Genomic DNA, 19561 nt, shown 5'->3' on the forward strand with positions numbered 1-19561 from the left:
CTCCAATACCTCCTCCTCCAGCTCAGAGCATACTGCCGAAACCACCACCCCCTCCTGAAGGATAGGAATCGGGTCGTCCGTATTCCCGGCCCCAGGGAAACTGCGAGATAAGGCATCCGCCTTTACATTTTTTGACCCAGGACGATATGTAACGACAAAATTAAACCTGGTAAAAAACAATGACCACCTAGCTTGTCTGGGATTCAGACGTTTCGCGGACTCCAGATATAGCAGGTTCTTGTGATCGGTGATGACGGTGACCGGATGAACTGCCCCCTCCAAAAAATGGCGCCACTCCTCAAAAGCTAACTTAATGACCAAGAGTTCCCCATTGCCGACATCGTAATTCATCTCAGCGGACGACAATTTTTTAGAGAAAAAGGCGCATGGATGCCACTTACCAGGGGACGAACCTTGTGACAATACTGCTCCCACCCCTACCTCGGAAGCGTCTACCTCTACAATGAATGGCTGTGACGCATCCGGTTGAATGAGTATGGGTGCCGAGGCAAAACATTTTTTCAAACAGGAGAATGCTTGACAAGCCTTGTCAGACCACCTAGAAAAATCCGTCCCCTTTTTAGTCATGTCTGTGAGAGGCTTAACCATGGACGAGAAATTACGAATGAACTTCCGGTAATAATTAGCAAACCCCAGGAAACGTTGTAGTGCCTTAAGATTCTCTGGCCGATCCCACTCAAGAACTGCCCGCACTTTCCCAGGGTCCATACGAAAACCGGACGCTGAAACCAGGAAGCCTAAAAACTGGAGTTCCTGTACGGCGAACACACACTTTTCCCATTTGGCATACAGTTTATTATCCCGCAAGATCTGTAACACCTGCCTAACGTGCTCCTGATGAGACACCAGATCCGGCGAGTAAATTAAGATATCATCCAGATATATGACAACAAACTGTCCCACCAGGCGGCGAAAAATGTCATTAACAAAGTGTTGGAACACCGCCGGGGCATTAGTCAGACCGAATGGCATGACAAGGTTCTCATAATGCCCCTCCGGAGTGTTAAACGCCGTCTTCCACTCATCCCCCTCCTTCATCCTAATCAGATTGTACGCCCCCCTGAGATCCAACTTAGAGAACCATTTGGCGCCCACGATCTGATTAAAGAGATCGGGAATAAGTGGGAGCGGATACGGATCTCGGACCGTAATCCGATTAAGTTCACGGAAATCCAGGCAAGGGCGTAGGCCTCCATCTTTCTTCTTAACAAAGAAGAACCCCGCAGCCACCGGTGAAGATGAAGGTCTAATATGCCCCTTAGCCAGACTTTCTGAAATATAATCCTTCATGGCCTGCCTCTCAGGACCAGAAAGGTTATACAACCTAGCTTTAGGTAACTTGGCCTCAGGGAGCAGTTTTACAGAACAGTCATACTCGCGATGAGGAGGTAGTTCCTGACACCCTTTCTCCGAGAGTACATCCTCAAAGTCCGCCAGAAATGGAGGTAAGACCCAAGGAGTAACCGCACCGATGACCGTGTTCATGCAGTTTTTATTACAGAATTTACTCCATTGGCTTATCTCTCTGGTTTGCCAATTAATAACCGGGTTATGCTTAGTTAACCAAGGAAGGCCCAACACTATAGGAGTGGGAAGACCCTCCAACACGTAGCAAGACAACAGTTCTTTATGTATCGCCCCCACTTGAAGTTTTACGTCATGCACAGCTTGCAAAAAACTTCCCTGACCGAGAGGCCTGGCATCGATCGAGAATATGGGGATGGGTTTAGCCAACTCACTCAATCGCATACCTTGAACCCGGGCAAACCGAGCATCAACCAGATTAGCCCCGGCCCCACTATCCAGAAGAACAGATATCCTCTCAGTTCTCGTACCCACCACCACCTCCGCCGGTACGAGAAACTGAGACGAACCTAGGGACGAAATACCTACTCCCAGATTGCCGTCCACCACACAACCTGGGATCAACAGTTTTCCGATGACTCTTCACTCTGCAAGGGACGGGATGGACACCCCCCCAATAAAATGTCCCTTTCTCCCGCAGAAGAAACACCTTCCTGTCTTATGGCGCACCACCGGTCCCCTCCCCCGAAATGATGTCTCTCCTAATTGCATAGGCTCCTCTGGACTGACCAGGGGAACCACCATATGAGGGGACCTTGTAGGAGGTGGAGTCATCACCGGGGGTCGAGTTATCCCGCACCTCTCCCGAAGCCGTCTGTCAACGCAAATAGCCAGGGCCATAGCGGCTTCCAGTGACGCGGGAGAGTCATACTGTGCCAACACATCCTGTAATTTGTCGGATAAACCTTGACAAAACTGGCTCCTAAGAGCCGGGTCATTCCAATGGGTGTCCGTGGCCCACCTACGGAACTCCGAACAGAATTCCTCCGCCGGACGATCTCCCTGCTGGATCCTACGTAACTTAGACTCAGCAAGGGAGATCCGATTTGGGTCATCATATACGAGTCCCAGAGCAGCGAAAAACCTATCCACTGACTGGAGAGCCGGGGAGCCCGGGGGAAGAGAGAGCGCCCAAGATTGTGGGTCCCCTTGTAGGAGCGAGATGACAATTCCCACCCTTTGTTCTTCACTCCCCGATGACCGAGGCCGCAGCCGAAAGTACAATTTGCATGCCTCCCGGAAAACAAAAAACTTGTCCCGCCCCCCAGTGAACCTGTCAGGGAGAGCTACTTTAGGTTCTGGTCCGGCTTGCTCCTGAGGATGCAAAACCTTGGACCTAACGTCCGCCAGCTCCATGGACAAACTCTGCAACTGCCGAGCTAGACCGGCTACTGGATCCATGGTAGCTGGAGAAAAACTAAGTGGTTCGGTGAAAATGTCACGCTGTCTCTGTATACTGGAGGTAGGGGGCCCAAGCTGACCCTAAGCTGGGGCCCTGACTAATCCCTCAACCTGGAGGTACTGTTAAAGGTACAGAGGTCCAGGCCGCCAGCGTAACCCCTACCTCCTGAGGATCCCTGCACCTAAGTAATCTAGTCCTGAGAAGGACCCCGATCACAACAAAAGAGGACAAGTAATAATATGCCCACACACAGTACTTAGACGAACGAGACAGTACAAGGGAAAAACCAAAACCACCTTGCATACAAAAACTACACAACTACAACAGAAGGAACACCAACGGGAAAGGAGATAAATGATAAAGCGAGGAAGGGAAAAAACACTCCAAATACACTTATCTCAGACACTCCAAATACCACGATCCGCTCTGTAAGTCTGTATGAAATGCTTTCACCGACACTTCCCAAACAGACCAGCAGGCATTTGAAGGAGACTCACTACAGCAGCATTGATTGCAGCTGGGCGAGGCTGGACCTCGTCTAGCACAGAGAGAGAGAGAATTAACTCCCTCACTGCCGAAAACACAAAGCACCAAAAAGTCAGCTGCGAGAAGTCAGGCTGTGTAATCGTGACGATCTTCGTGGCGACACACCCGTGACACTACTACCCTAGACCACCAGGGATGTTACCAATAACCAATCTACTACCGTAGACCAGCAGGGATGTAATCATTAACCCATCTGCTACCCCAAAACACCAGGTATATCATTAACCCATCCACTACCCTAGACCACCAGAAATGTTATCTTTAACCCATCTACTACCTTAGACCCCCTGACATGATATCATTAACCCATCTACTACCCTAGACCACCAGAGATGTTACCAGTAACCCATCTACCACCTTAGACTACCAGGGATGATATCATTAACCCAGCTACTACCCTAGACCACCAGGGATGTTACCAGTAACCAATCTACTACCTTAGACCCCCCTGACATGATATCATTAACCCATGTACTACCTTAGACAACCAGGGATGATATCATTAACTCATCTACTACCCTAGACCACCAGAGATGTTACCAGTAACCCATCTACTACCTTAGACCACCAGGGATATTATCATTAACCCATCTACTACCCTAGACCACCAGGGATGTTACCAGTAACCAATCTACTACCTTAGACCACCAGGGATGGTATCATTAACCCATCTACTACCCTAGACCACCAGGGATGTTACCAGTAACCAATCTACTACCTTAGACCACCAGGGATGGTATCATTAACCCATCTACTACCTTAGACCACCAGGGATATTATCATTAATCCATCTACTACCCTAGACCACCAGGGATGTTACCAGTAACCAATCTACTACCTTAGACCACCAGGGATGGTATCATTAACCCATCTACTACCCTAGACCACCAGGGATGTTACCAGTAACCAATCTACTACCTTAGACCACCAGGGATGGTATCATTAACCTATCTACTACCCAAAAACACCAGGTATATCATTAACCCATCCACTACCCTAGACCACCAAAAATGTTATCTTTAACCCATGTACTACCCTAGACCACCAGATGTTATTAACCCATCTACTACCTTAGACCCCTTGACATGATATCATTAACCCATGTACTACCTTAGACCACCAGGAATGTTACCAGTAACCAATCTACTACCTTAGACCACCAGGGATGTTATCATTAACCCACCTACTACCTTAGACCACCAGGGATGTAATCATTAACCCATCTACTACCCCAAAACACCAGGTATATCATTAACCCATCCACTACCCTAGACCACCAGAAATGTTATCTTTAACCCATCTACTACCTTAGACCCCCTGACATGATATCATTAACCCATCTACTACCCTAGACCACCAGAGATGTTAGCAGTAACCCATCTACCACCTTAGACCACCAGGGATGATATCATTAACCCAGCTACTACCCTAGACCACCAGGGATGTTACCAGTAACCAATCTACTACCTTAGACCACCAGGGATGATATCATTAACCCATCTACTACCCTAGACCACCAGGGATGTTACCAGTAACCAATCTACTACCTTAGACCATCAGGGATGGTATCATTAACCCATCTACTACCCAAAAACACCAGGTATATCATTAACCCATCCACTACCCTAGACCACCAGAAATGTTATCTTTAACCCATGTACTACCCTAGACCACCAGATGTTATTAACCCATCTACTACCTTAGACCCCCTGACATGATATTATTAACCCATCTACTACCCTAGACCACCAGAGATGTTACCAGTAACCCATCTACTACCTTAGACCACCAGTAATGGTATCATTAACGCATCTACTACCTTAGACCACCAGGGATGATATCATTAACCAATCTACTACCCTAGACCACCAGGGATGTTACCAATAACCAATCTACTACCTTAGACCAGCAGGGATGTAATCATTAACCCATCTACTACCCCAAAACACCAGGTATATCATTAACCCATCCACTACCCTAGACCACCAGAGATGTTACCAGTAACCCATCTACCACCTTAGACCACCAGGGATGGTATCATTAACCCATCTACTACCCTAGACCACCAGGGATGTTACCAGTAACCCATCTACTACCCCAAAACACCAGGTATATCATTAACCCATCTACTACCCTAGACCATCAGAAATGTTATTAACCCATCTACTACTCTAGACCACCAGAAATGTTATTAACCCTTCTACTACCCTAGACCACCAGGGATGCTGACATTGACATCTTCACAACTTTGCATATCAAGAGGAAAATAACCATTAACCCTTTCACCACAACACCTCCAAAGGGTGTCCTTATAAAGCCTCAAGGACCACAATGCAAGTAAAGTCATTGTTATGTGAGTTTCAGACATAACATCAGTGTGAACTTACTCCAGCGAATGCACCATGACCACATTTACCTCCCTTCTCAATCTCCTCCTGTCCCTCCAGTTTCAGGAAGACGTCGTCCAGCGTGGTGATGGACACTCCGTAACTCACGATGTCCGCACCCACGCGCTCATCCAGGTGAGAGAACAGATCTGGGGAAATATTCACAAATCTTCCCATCATGGTTGTGATCAGATCGGGGAGAGGTAATAAGCCGGCATTGTTATAGACCATACATGGGAAACACTAACCGTGGGCCAAATCTGCCCCGCAGGGTGGTTTTATTTTGCCCATGACACATGTATGGAGGACTATGTGACGCCATTACACTGTATGGAGGACTATGTGGACCCATTATACTGTATGGATGACTATGTGGGGCCCATTATACTGTATGGAGGACTATGTGGCACCATTATGCTGTATGGAGGACTATGTGGGGCCATTATACTGTATGGAGGACTATGTGGGGCCATTATACTGTATGGAGGACTATGTGGAGCCATTATACTGTATGGAGGACTATGTGGGGCCATTATACTGTATGGAGGACTATGTGGCGCCATTACACTGTATGGAGGACTATGTGGACCCATTATACTGTATGGATGACTATGTGGGGCCCATTATACTGTATGGAGGACTATGTGGCGCCATTATGCTGTATGGAGGACTATGTGGGGCCATTATACTGTATGGAGGACTATGTGGGGCCATTATACTGTATGGAGGACTATGTGGAGCCATTATACTGTATGGAGGACTATGTGGAGCCATTATACTGTATGGAGGACTATGTGGGGCCCATTATACTGTATGGAGGACTATGTGGGGCCCATTATACTGTATGGAGGACTATGTGGGGCCCATTATACTGTATGGAGGACTATGTGGGGCCCATTATACTGTATGGAGGACTATGTGGAGCCATAATACTGTATGGAGGACTATGTGGCGCCATTACACTGTATGGAGGACTATGTGGCGCCATTACACTGTATGGAGGACTATGTGGGGCCATTACACTGTATGGAGGACTATGTGAGGCCATTACACTGTATGGAGGACTATGTGAGGCCATTATACTGTATGGAGGACTATGTGGGGCCATTATACTGTATGGAGGACTATGTGGGACCATTATACTGTATGGAGGACTATGTGGGGCCATTATACTGTATGGAGGACTATGTGGGCCATTATACTGTATGGAGGACTATCTGGGGCACATTATACTGTATGGAGGACTATGTGGGGCCCATTATACTGTATGGTGGACTGTGTGGGGCCCATTATACTGTATGGAGGACTATGTGGGCCATTATAGTGTGTGGAGGACTATGTGGACCCATTATACTGTATGGAGGACTATGTGGGGCCATTATACTGTATGGAGGACTATGTGGGACCATTATACTATATGGAGGACTATGTGGGGCCATTATACTGTATGGAGGACTATGTGGGGCCATTATACTGTATGGAGGACTATGTGGGACCATTATACTGTATGGAGGACTATGTTGGGCCTATAATACTGTATGGAGGACTATGTGGGGCCATTATACTGTAGGGAGGACTATGTGGGACCATTATACTGTATGGAGGACTATGTGGGGCCTATAATACTGTATGGAGGACTATATGGGGCCCATTATTCTGTATGGAGGACTATGTGGAGCCCATTATACTGTATGGAGGACTATGTGGGGCCATTATACTGTATGGAGGGCTATGTGGGGCCTATAATACTGTATGGAGGACTATGTGGGGCCCATTATTCTGTATGGAGGACTATGTGGAGCCCATTATACTGTATGGAGGACTATGTGGGGCCATTATACTGTATGGAGGTCTATGTGGGGCCAATAAACTGTATGGAGGGCTATGTGGGGCCATTATACTGTATGGAGGACTATGTGGGGCCATTATACTGTATGGAGGACTATGTGGAGCCTATTATACTGTATGGAGGACTATGTGGGCCCATTATACTGTATGGAGGACTATGTGGGGCCCATTATACTGTATGGAGGACTATGTGGGGCCATTATACTGTATGGAGGACTATGTGAGGCCATTATACTGTATAGAGGACTATGTGAGGCCCATTATACTGTATGGAGGACTATGTGTGGCCATTATACTGTATGGAGCACTATGTGGGGGCCATTATACTGTATGGAGGGCTATGTGGGGCCATTATACTGTATGGAGGGCTATGTGGGGCCATTATACTGTATGGAGGACTATGTGGGGCCATTATACTGTATGGAGGACTATGTGGGGCCAATTATACTGTATGGTGGACTATGTGGGGCCCATTATACTGTATGGAAGACTATGTGGGGCCCATTATACTGTATGGAGGACTATGTGGGGCCATTATACTGTATGGAGGACTATGTGGGGCCCATTATACTGTATGGAGGACTATGTGGGGCCCATTATACTGTATGGAGGACTATGTGGGGCCCATTATACCGTATGGAGGACTATGTGGGGCCATTATACTGTATGGAGGACTAGGTGGGGTCATTATACTGTATGGAGGACTATGTGGGGCCATTATACTGTATGGAGGACTAAGTGGGGCCCATTATACTGTATGGAGGGCTAGGTGGGGCCTATAATACTGTATGGAGGGCTATGTGGGGCCTATAGTACTGTATGGAGGACTATGTGGGGCCCATTATTCTGTATGGTGGACTATGTGGAGCCCATTATACTGTATGGAGGACTATGTGGGGCCATTATACTGTATGGAGGACTATGTGGGGCCTATAAACTGTATGGAGGGCTATGTGGAGCCTATAAACTGTATGGAGGGCTATGTGGGGCCATTACACTGTATGGAGGACTATGTGGGGCCATTATACTGTATGGAGGACTATGTGGAGCCCATTATACTGTATGGAGGACTATGTGGGCCCATTATACTGTATGGAGGAGTATGTGGGGCCCATTATACTGTATGGAGGAGTATGTGGGGCCCATTATACTGTATGGAGGACTATGTGGGGCCCATTATACTGTATGGAGGGCTATGTGGGGCCATTATACTGTATGGAGGGCTATGTGGGGCCATTATACTGTATGGAGGACTATGTGGGGCCATTATACTGTATGGAGGACTATGTGGGGCCCATTATACTGTATGGAGGACTATGTGGGGCCCATTATACTGTATGGAGGACTATGTGGGGCCCATTATACTGTATGGAGGACTATGTGGGGCCCATTATACTGTATGGAGGACTATGTGGGGCCCATTATACTGTATGGAGGACTATGTGGGGCCCATTATACTGTATGGAGGGCTATGTGGGGCCATTATACTGTATGAAGGGCTATGTGGGGCCATTATACTGTATGGAGGACTATGTAGGGCCATTATACTGTATGGAGGACTATGTGGGGCCCATTATACTGTATGGAGGACTATGTGAGGCCCATTATACTATATGGAGGACTATGTGGGGCCCATTATACTGTATGGAGGACTATGTGGGGCCATTATACTGTATGGAGGACTATGTGGGGCCCATTATACTGTATGGAGGACTATGTGGGGCCCATTATACCGTATGGAGGACTATGTGGGGCCCATTATACCGTATGGAGGACTATGTGGGGCCCATTATACCGTATGGAGGACTATGTGGGGCCATTATACTGTATGGAGGACTATGTGGGGCCATTATACTGTATGGAGGACTATGTGGGGCCATTATACTGTATGGAGGACTATATGGGGCCCATTATACTGTATGGAGGACTATGTGGGGCCCATTATACTGTATGGAGGACTATGTGGAGCCCATTATATAGTATGGAGGACTATGTGGGGCCATTATACTGTATGGAGGACTATGTGGGGCCCATTATACTGTATGGAGGACTAAGTGGGCCCATTATACTGTATGGAGGACTATGTGGGGCCATTATACTGTATGGAGGGCTATGTGGGGCCTATAATACTGTATGGAGGACTATGTGGGGCCCATTATTCTGTATGGTGGACTATGTGGAGCCCATTATACTGTATGGAGGACTATGTGGGGCCCATTATACTGTATGGAGGACTATGTGGGGCCCATTATTCTGTATGGAGGGCTATCTGAGGCCATTATACTGTATGGAGGACTATGTGGAGCCCATTATACTGTATGGAGGACTATGTGGGCCCATAATACTGTATGGAGGACTATGTGGGGCCATTATACTGTATGGAGGACTATGTGGGCCCATTATACTGAATGAAGGGCTATGTGGGCCCATTATACTGTATTGAGGACTATGTGGACCCATTATACTGTATGCAGGGCTATGTGGGCCCATTATACTGTATGCAGAACTATGTGGGCCCATTATACTGTATGGAGGACTATGTGGGGACCATTATACAGTATGGAGGACTATGTGAGGCCATTATACTGTATGGAGGACTATGTGGAGCCCATTATACTGTATGGAGGACTATGTGGGGCCATTATACTGTATGGAGGACTATGTGAGGCCATTATACTGTATGGAGGACTATGTGGGTCCCATTATACTGTACGGAGGACTATGGGGGGCCCATTATACTGCATGGAGGACTATGTTGGGTTATTATACAATATGGAGGACTATGTGAGGCCATTATACTGTATGGAGGACTATGTGGAGCCCATTATACTGTATGGAGGACTATGTTGGGTTATTATACCGTATGGAGGACTATGTGGGACCATTATACTGTATGGAGGACTATGTTGAGCCATTATACTGTATGGAGGACTATGTGGGGCCATTATACTGTATGGAGGACTATGTGGGGCCATTATACTGTATGAAGGACTATGTGGGGCCATTATACTGTATGGGGGAGTATGTGGGGCCCATTATACTGTATGGAGGGCTATGTGGGGCCATTATACTGTATGGAGGACTATGTGGAGCCATTATTCTGTATGGAGGACTATGTGCGGCCATTATACAGTATGGAGGACTATGTGGGGCCCATTATACTGTATGGAGGACTATGTGGGGCCATTATACTGTATGGAGGACTATGTGGGGCCATTATACTGTATGGAGGGCTATATGGGGCCATTATACTGTATGGAGGACTATGTGGAGCCATTATACTGTATGGAGGAGTATTTGGGGCCATTATACTGTATGGAGGACTATGTGGGGTCCATTGTACTGTATGGAGGACTATGTGGGACCATTATACTGTATGGAGGACTATGTGGGGACACTATACTGTATGGAGGACTATGTGGGGCCATTATACTGTATGCAGGACTATGTGGGGCCCATTATTCTGTATGGAGGACTATGTGGGGCCATTATACTGTATGGAGGACTATGTGTGGCCCATTATACTGTATGGAGGACTATGTGGGGCCATTATAATGTATGGAGTACTATGTGGCGCCCATTATACTGTATGGAGGACTATGTGGGGCCATTATACTGTATGGAGGACTATGTGGGGCCATTATACTGTATGGAGGACTATGTGGGGCCCATTATTCTGTATGGAGGACAATGTTGGGCCATTATACTGTAGGGAGGACTATGTGGGGCCCATTATACTGTATGGAGGACTATGTGGAGCCCATTATACTGTATGGAGGACTATGTTGGGTTATTATACAGTATGGAGGACTATGTGGGGTTATTATACAGTATGGAGGACTATGTGGGGCCATTATACTGTATGGAGGACTATGTGGGGCCATTATACTGTATGGAGGACTATGTGGGGTCATTATACTGTATGGAGGACTATGTGGGGCCATTATACTGTATGGAGGACTATGTGGGGCCCATTATACTGTATGGAGGGCTATATGGGGCCATTATACTGTATGGAGGACTATGTGGAGCCATTATACTGTATGGAGGAGTATTTGGGGCCATTATACTGTATGGAGGACTATGTGGGGTCCATTATACTGTATGGAGGACTATGTGGGACCATTATACTGTATGGAGGACTATGTGGGGCCACTATACTGTATGGAGGACTATGTGGGGCCATTATACTGTATGCAGGACTATGTGGGGCCCATTATTCTGTATGGAGGACTATGTGGGGCCATTATACTGTATGGAGGACTATGTGTGGCCCATTATACTGTATGGAGGACTATGTGGGGCCATTATACTGTAGGGAGGACTATGTGGGACCATTATACTGTATGGAGGACTATGTGGGGCCATTATACTGTATGGAGGACTATGTGGAGCTCATTATAATGTATGGAGTACTATGTGGCGCCCATTATACTGTATGGAGGACTATGTGGGGCCATTATACTGTATGGAGGACTATGTGGGGCCCATTATTCTGTATGGAGGACAATGTGGGGCCATTATACTGTAGGGAGGACTAAGTGGGACCATTATACTATATGGAGGACTATGTGGATCCATTATACTGTATGGAGGACTATGTGGGACCATTATACTGTATGGAGGATTATGTGGGACCATTATACTATATGGAGGACTATGTGGAGCTATTATACTGTATGGAGGACTATGTGGGGCCATTATACTGTATGGAGGACTATGTGGGGCCATTATACTGTATGGAAGACTATGTGGGGCCCATTATACTGTATGGAGGACTATGTGGGGCCCATTATTCTGTATGGAGGGCTATGTGAGGCCATTATACTGTATGGAGGACTATGTGGAGCCCATTATACTGTATGGAGGACTATGTGGGCCCATAATACTGTATGGAGGACTATGTGGGGCCATTATACTGTATGGAGGACTATGTGGGCCCATTATACTGAATGAAGGGCTATGTGGGCCCATTATACTGTCTGGAGGACTATGTGGGCCCATTATACTGTATGGAGGACTATGTGGGGCCATTATACTGTATGGAGGACTATGTGGAGCCCATTATACTGTATGGAGAGCTATGTGGGCCCATTATACTGTATGCAGAACTATGTGGGCCCATTATACTGTATGGAGGACTATGTGGGGACCATTATACAGTATGGAGGACTATGTGAGGCCATTATACTGTATGGAGGACTATGTGGAGCCCATTATACTGTATGGAGGACTATGTGGGGTCCATTATACTGTATGGACGACTATGTGGGACCATTATACTGTATGGAGGACTATGTGGGGCCACTATACTGTATGGAGGACTATGTGGGGCCATTATACTGTATGCAGGACTATGTGGGGCCCATTATTCTGTATGGAGGACTATGTGGGGCCATTATACTGTATGGAGGACTATGTGGGGCCCATTATACTGTATGGAGGACTATGTGGGGCCATTATACTGTAGGGAGGACTATGTGGGACCATTATACTGTATGGAGGACTATGTGGGGCCATTATACTGTATGGAGGACTATGTGGAGCTCATTATAATGTATGGAGTACTATGTGGCGCCCATTATACTGTATGGAGGACTATGTGGGGCCATTATACTGTATGGAGGACTATGTGGGGCCATTATACTGTATGGAGGACTATGTGGGGCCCATTATTCTGTATGGAGGACAATGTGGGGCCATTATACTGTAGGGAGGACTAAGTGGGACCATTATACTATATGGAGGACTATGTGGATCCATTATACTGTATGGAGGACTATGTGGGACCATTATACTGTATGGAGGATTATGTGGGACCATTATACTATATGGAGGACTATGTGGAGCTATTATACTGTATGGAGGACTATGTGGGGCCATTATACTGTATGGAGGACTATGTGGGGCCATTATACTGTATGGAAGACTATGTGGGGCCCATTATACTGTATGGAGGACTATGTGGGGCCCATTATTCTGTATGGAGGGCTATGTGAGGCCATTATACTGTATGGAGGACTATGTGGAGCCCATTATACTGTATGGAGGACTATGTGGGCCCATAATACTGTATGGAGGACTATGTGGGGCCATTATACTGTATGGAGGACTATGTGGGCCCATTATACTGAATGAAGGGCTATGTGGGCCCATTATACTGTCTGGAGGACTATGTGGGCCCATTATACTGTATGGAGGACTATGTGGGGCCATTATACTGTATGGAGGACTATGTGGAGCCCATTATACTGTATGGAGAGCTATGTGGGCCCATTATACTGTATGCAGAACTATGTGGGCCCATTATACTGTATGGAGGACTATGTGGGGACCATTATACAGTATGGAGGACTATGTGAGGCCATTATACTGTATGGAGGACTATGTGGAGCCCATTATACTGTATGGAGGACTATGTGGGGCCATTATACTGTATGAAGGACTATGTGATGCCATTATACTGTATGCAGGACTATGTGGGGCCCATTATACTGTACGGAGGACTATGCGGGGCCCATTATACTGTATGGAGGACTATGTGGGGCCATTATACTGTATGGAGGACTATGTGGGGCCATTATACTGTATGGAGGACTATGTGGGGCCCATTATTCTGTATGGAGGACTATGTGGGGCCATTATACTGTATGGAGGAGTATGTGGGACCATTATACTATATGGAGGACTATGTGGAGCCACTATACTGTATGGAGGACTATGTGGGGCCATTATACTGTATGGAGGACTATGTGGGACCATTATACTATATGGAGGACTATGTGGAGCCATTATTCGGTATGGAGGACTATGTGGGGCCATTATACTGTATGGAGGACTATGTGGAGCCTTTATAATGTTTGGAGGACTATGTGGGGCCATTATACTGTATGGAAGACTATGTGGAGCCCATTATACTGTATGGAGGACTATGTGGGGCCCATTATTCTGTATGGAGGACTATGTGAGGCCATAATACTGTATGGAGGACTATGTGGAGCCCATTATACTGTATGGAGGACTTTGTGGGCCCATAATACTGTATGGAGGACTATGTGGGGCCATTATACCGTATGGAGGACTATGTAAGGCCATTATACTGTATGGAGGACTATGTGGGCCCATTATACTGTATGAAAGGCTGTGTGGGCCCATTATACTATATGAAGAGCTATGTGGGCCCATTATACTGTATGCAGGACTATGTGGGCCCATTATACTGTATGAAGGACTATGTGGGGCCCGTTATAATGTATGGAGGACTATGTTGGGTTATTATACAGTATAGGGGACTATGTGAGGCCATTATACTGTATGGAGGACTATGTGGGCCCATAATACTGTATGGAGGACTATGTAAGGCCATTATACTGTATGAAGGACTATGTGGACCCATTATACTGTATGGAGGGCAATGTGGGCCCATTATACTGTATGCAGGACTATGTGGGCCCATTATACTGTGTGGAGGACTATGTGGGGCCCATTATACTGTATGGAGGACTATGTTGGGTTATTATACAGTATGTAGGACTATGTGAGGCCATTATACTGTATGGAGGACTATGTGGGGCCATTATACTGTATGGAGGACTATGTGGGGCCATTATGCTGTATGGAGGACTATGTGGAGCCCATTATACTGTATGGAGGACTATGTGGGCCCATTATACTGTATGGAGGACTATGTGGGGCCCATTATACTGTATGGAGGACTTTGGGGGGGCCCATTATACTGTATGGAGGACTATGTTGGGTTATTATACAATATGGAGGACTATGCGAGGCCATTATACTGTATGGAGGACTATGTGGGCCCATAATACTGTATGGAGGACTATGTGGGGCCATTATACTGTATGGAGGGCTATGTGAGCCCATTATACTGTATGGAGGACTATGTGGTGCCCATTATACTGTATGGAGGACTATGTTGGGCCATTATACTGTATGGAGGACTATGTGGTGCCCATTATACTGTATGGAGGACTATGTTGGGCCATTATTCTGTATGGAGGACTATGTGGTGCCCATTATACTGTATGGAGGACTATGTTGGACCATTATTCTGTATGGAGGACTATGTGGTGCCCATTATACTGTATACTGGTTGGCCCGCGACTTTATCCAAAGTTGTCATTTTAGCCCTGTTTGAGTTTGACATCCCTGTTACAGAGTTTTCCACTGTACCTGGAAAGGAGTCCATCTTGTGGAAGGGCAGTGTGAAGGTGAGGTCCTCTATGTTCCGGGTGCTGAGTTTGGCGCTGGAGACGTGTTCTTGTACGAGAGAGGTGATGGCGTCCGGATTACAAGATGGAGGCACCTGCATCCTGCCCACAACGAAAGAGAAGAACAGCACAATGGCTAAACCGGCCCAACGTCTCCCGCATCTGTACCGATAAATGGAGACAACATAGACTCCTAAAAGCTACCGCTGCGCAGCGCCGTGCATACCGCAGGTGGTAGCCGATTCCCCATTTTCTTTTCAGAAACAAGGAGGATCCAACGCATTTCACCATTCCTTTGGAGAGGACCACCTTGCGATCTGGAGGCAGAAACATTATAACAAAAATGTTACAGATTGTGATAATATAGAGAACTTCCGCTCTTCCCGGAGGCCTATTATCACACGTCGAGGTGACGTTTCAGCTCTTAAAGCGGCTCTGACAATATCCACATTGCAAAAATGGGAAATTGCAGAAAAACAACGATGATTTTCTTGCTCAGACACTGCCGTCAGGTGAGATGCTCAGACACTACTGTTAGGTGAGATGCTCAGACACTGGCGTCAAGTGAGATGCTCTAACACTGGCGTCAGGTGAGATGCTCTAACACTGGCGTCAGGTGAGATGCTCTAACACTGCTGTCAGGTGAGATGCTCTAACACTGCTGTCAGGTGAGATGCTCTAACACTGGCGTCAGGTGAGATGCTCAGACACTGCCGTCAGGTGAGATGCTCAGACACTGCCGTCAGGTGAGATGCTCAGACACTACTGTTAGGTGAAATGCTCAGACACTGGCGTCAAGTGAGATGCTCTAACACTGGCGTCAGGTGAGATGCTCTAACACTGGCGTCAGGTGAGATGCTCTAACACTGCTGTCAGGTGAGATGCTCTAACACTGCTGTCAGGTGAGATGCTCTAACACTGGCGTCAGGTGAGATGCTCAGACACTGCCGTCAGGTGAGATGCTCAGACACTGCCGTCAGGTGAGATGCTCAGACACTACTGTTAGGTGAGATGCTCAGACACTGGCGTCAAGTGAGATGCTCTAACACTGGCGTCAGGTGAGATGCTCTAACACTGCCGTCAGGTGAGATGCTCTAACACTGCTGTCAGGTGAGATGCTCAGACACTGCCGTCAGGTGAAATGCTCAGACACTGCCGTCAGGTGAGATGCTCAGACACTGCCGTCAGGTGAGATGCTCAGACACTGCCGTCAGGTGAGATGCTCAGACACTGCCGTCAGGTGAGATGCTCAGACACTGCCGTCAGGTGAGATGCTCAGACACTACTGTTAGGTGAGATGCTCAGAGACTGGCGTCAAGTGAGATGCTCTAACACTGGCGTCAGGTGAGATGCTCTAACACTGCCGTCAGGTGAGATGCTCTAACACTGCTGTCAGGTGAGATGCTCAGACACTGCCGTCAGGTGAAATGCTCAGACACTGCCGTCAGGTGAGATGCTCAGACACTGCCGTCAGGTGAGATGCTCAGACACTGCCGTCAGGTGAGATGCTCAGACACTACTGTTAGGTGAGATGCTCAGACACTGGCGTCAAGTGAGATGCTCTAACACTGGCGTCAGGTGAGATGCTCTAACACTGCCGTCAGGTGAGATGCTCTAACACTGCTGTCAGGTGAGATGCTCAGACACTGCCGTCAGGTGAAATGCTCAGACACTGCCGTCAGGTGAGATGCTCAGACACTGCCGTCAGGTGAGATGCTCAGACACTGCCGTCAGGTGAGATGCTCAGACACTGCTGTCAGGTGAAATGCTCAGACACTGCCGTCAGGTGAGATGCTCAGACACTGCCGTCAGGTGAGATGCTCAGACACTGGCGTCAAGTGAGATGCTCTAACACTGGCGTCAGGTGAGATGCTCTAACACTGGTGTCAGGTGAGATGCTCAGACACTGGCGTCAGGTGAGATGCTCAGACACTGCCGTCAGGTGAGATGCTCAGACACTGCCGTCAGGTGAGATGCTCAGACACTGCCGTCAGGTGAGATGCTCAGACACTGCCGTCAGGTGAGATGCTCTAACACTGCCCTCAGGTGAGATGCTCTAACACTGCCGTCAGGTGAGATGCTCTAACACTGCTGTCAGGTGAGATGCTCTAACACTGCCGTCAGGTGAGATGCTCAGACACTGCCGTCAGGTGAGATGCTCAGACACTACTGTTAGGTGAGATGCTCAGACACTGGCGTCAAGTGAGATGCTCTAACACTGGCGTCAGGTGAGATGCTCTAACACTGCCGTCAGGTGAGATGCTCTAACACTGCTGTCAGGTGAGATGCTCAGACACTGCCGTCAGGTGAAATGCTCAGACACTGCCGTCAGGTGAGATGCTCAGACACTGCCGTCAGGTGAGATGCTCAGACACTGCCGTCAGGTGAGATGCTCAGACACTGCCGTCAGGTGAGATGCTCAGACACTGCTGTCAGGTGAAATGCTCAGACACTGCCGTCAGGTGAGATGCTCAGACACTGCCGTCAGGTGAGATGCTCAGACACTGGCGTCAAGTGAGATGCTCTAACACTGGCGTCAGGTGAGATGCTCTAACACTGGTGTCAGGTGAGATGCTCAGACACTGCCGTCAGGTGAGATGCTCAGACACTGCCGTCAGGTGAGATGCTCAGACACTGCCGTCAGGTGAGATGCTCAGACACCGCCGTCAGGTGAGATGCTCAGACACTGCCGTCAGGTGAGATGCTCAGACACTGCTATCAGGGGAGATGCTCAGACACTGCCGTCAGGTGAGATGCTCAGACACTGCCGTCAGGTGAGATGCTCAGACACTGCCGTCAGGTGAAATGCTCAGACACTGCCGTCAGGTGAGATGCTCAGACACTGCCGTCAGGTGAGATGCTCAGCTGTTTCAATATTTTTGTAATCGAGGTGTAATCTCCTACCAGCGAGGATGTCCGCCTCATCCATGAATTGTGTGCTGAAGAGAGTGACCCGATTAGCTTTACGCTCCTGTAAGGTGGACCACACCTGATGTCTGGAAAATGGGTCAAGACCAGAGGTGGGTTCATCAAGTAGAAGAACCTGAGAAAGACAGAAATATAAATATCAGTATTGCCCAAACGTGGACCACGAGGGTGGAAGAATGAAACCTCATTACCTTTGGATTTCCCAATAGTGCGATTGCAAGGGTCAACCTCCGCCTCTTGCCACCGCTGAGCTTGCTCGCTTTTGTGCCTTCAATATTGTTCAAATCCAAATCAGAGATGACCTTGCTCACCTAAACCATAGAAGAACAAGCAGAACCGTGAGATACCTGGAACCCTATGCGTCTATTGTGCCCCCCCCATAATGTACATATAGGGTCTACCTCCGACGTCACCTCTCGAGGAGCTATTCCCTTAATCCTGGAGAAAAATTCCAGATTTTCCCTCACGGTTAAAAAGTCAAACTTTACATCCCACTGTGGACAAAATCCGATCATCTTCTGCATTTCCACCAGGTCTCGGGGGCTTGAGAGCTGATGGTTGTAGATGGAGGCCGAGCCTTCAAAGCGGAGGAATAAAACAAGGAACATTTACATGACCCATTTATGTATAAATCCTCGCTCTCTTCTCTGTCATTGAGTTTGTCTTAGATTTCACTTTATTTGTACAGAGCTGGAGACTAGTAACTAGTTGTCACGCCAGGAATAGAGGGAAAAGGGAAAGAGAGCCCAGACAGTAGGGAAAGGGGGGAAGTGGAGACCTCCTAGTCTGGTCTAGCGTCACCCTGTCTCAACTACCGTCCCTATATTGCCTCCTCA

At 47.6% G+C, this 19561-nt stretch overlaps 1 protein-coding gene across 2 annotated transcripts in view; it reads right to left on the minus strand.

The window, feature by feature from the left end:
• The window catches only part of LOC141176357 (ATP-binding cassette sub-family A member 9-like), a 177788-nt gene that overhangs the window by 44676 nt on the left and 113551 nt on the right, over positions 1 to 19561 (minus strand). For both annotated transcript variants that reach the window (XM_073660303.1, XM_073660302.1), the window contains 6 exons: positions 19127 to 19302; positions 18917 to 19036; positions 18702 to 18840; positions 16024 to 16114; positions 15760 to 15899; positions 5751 to 5870 (listed from right to left, as the gene is read on the minus strand). In XM_073660303.1, the coding sequence (XP_073516404.1) occupies positions 5751 to 5870; positions 15760 to 15899; positions 16024 to 16114; positions 18702 to 18840; positions 18917 to 19036; positions 19127 to 19302 (786 nt within the window). The remainder of the gene's footprint in view (positions 1 to 5750; positions 5871 to 15759; positions 15900 to 16023; positions 16115 to 18701; positions 18841 to 18916; positions 19037 to 19126; positions 19303 to 19561) is intronic.

Source organism: Phyllobates terribilis, unplaced genomic scaffold (genome assembly GCF_046119375.1).
Source record: "Phyllobates terribilis strain yellow unplaced genomic scaffold, ASM4611937v1 Scaffold_25__1_contigs__length_18738178, whole genome shotgun sequence".
NCBI lineage: Eukaryota > Metazoa > Chordata > Amphibia > Anura > Dendrobatidae > Phyllobates > Phyllobates terribilis.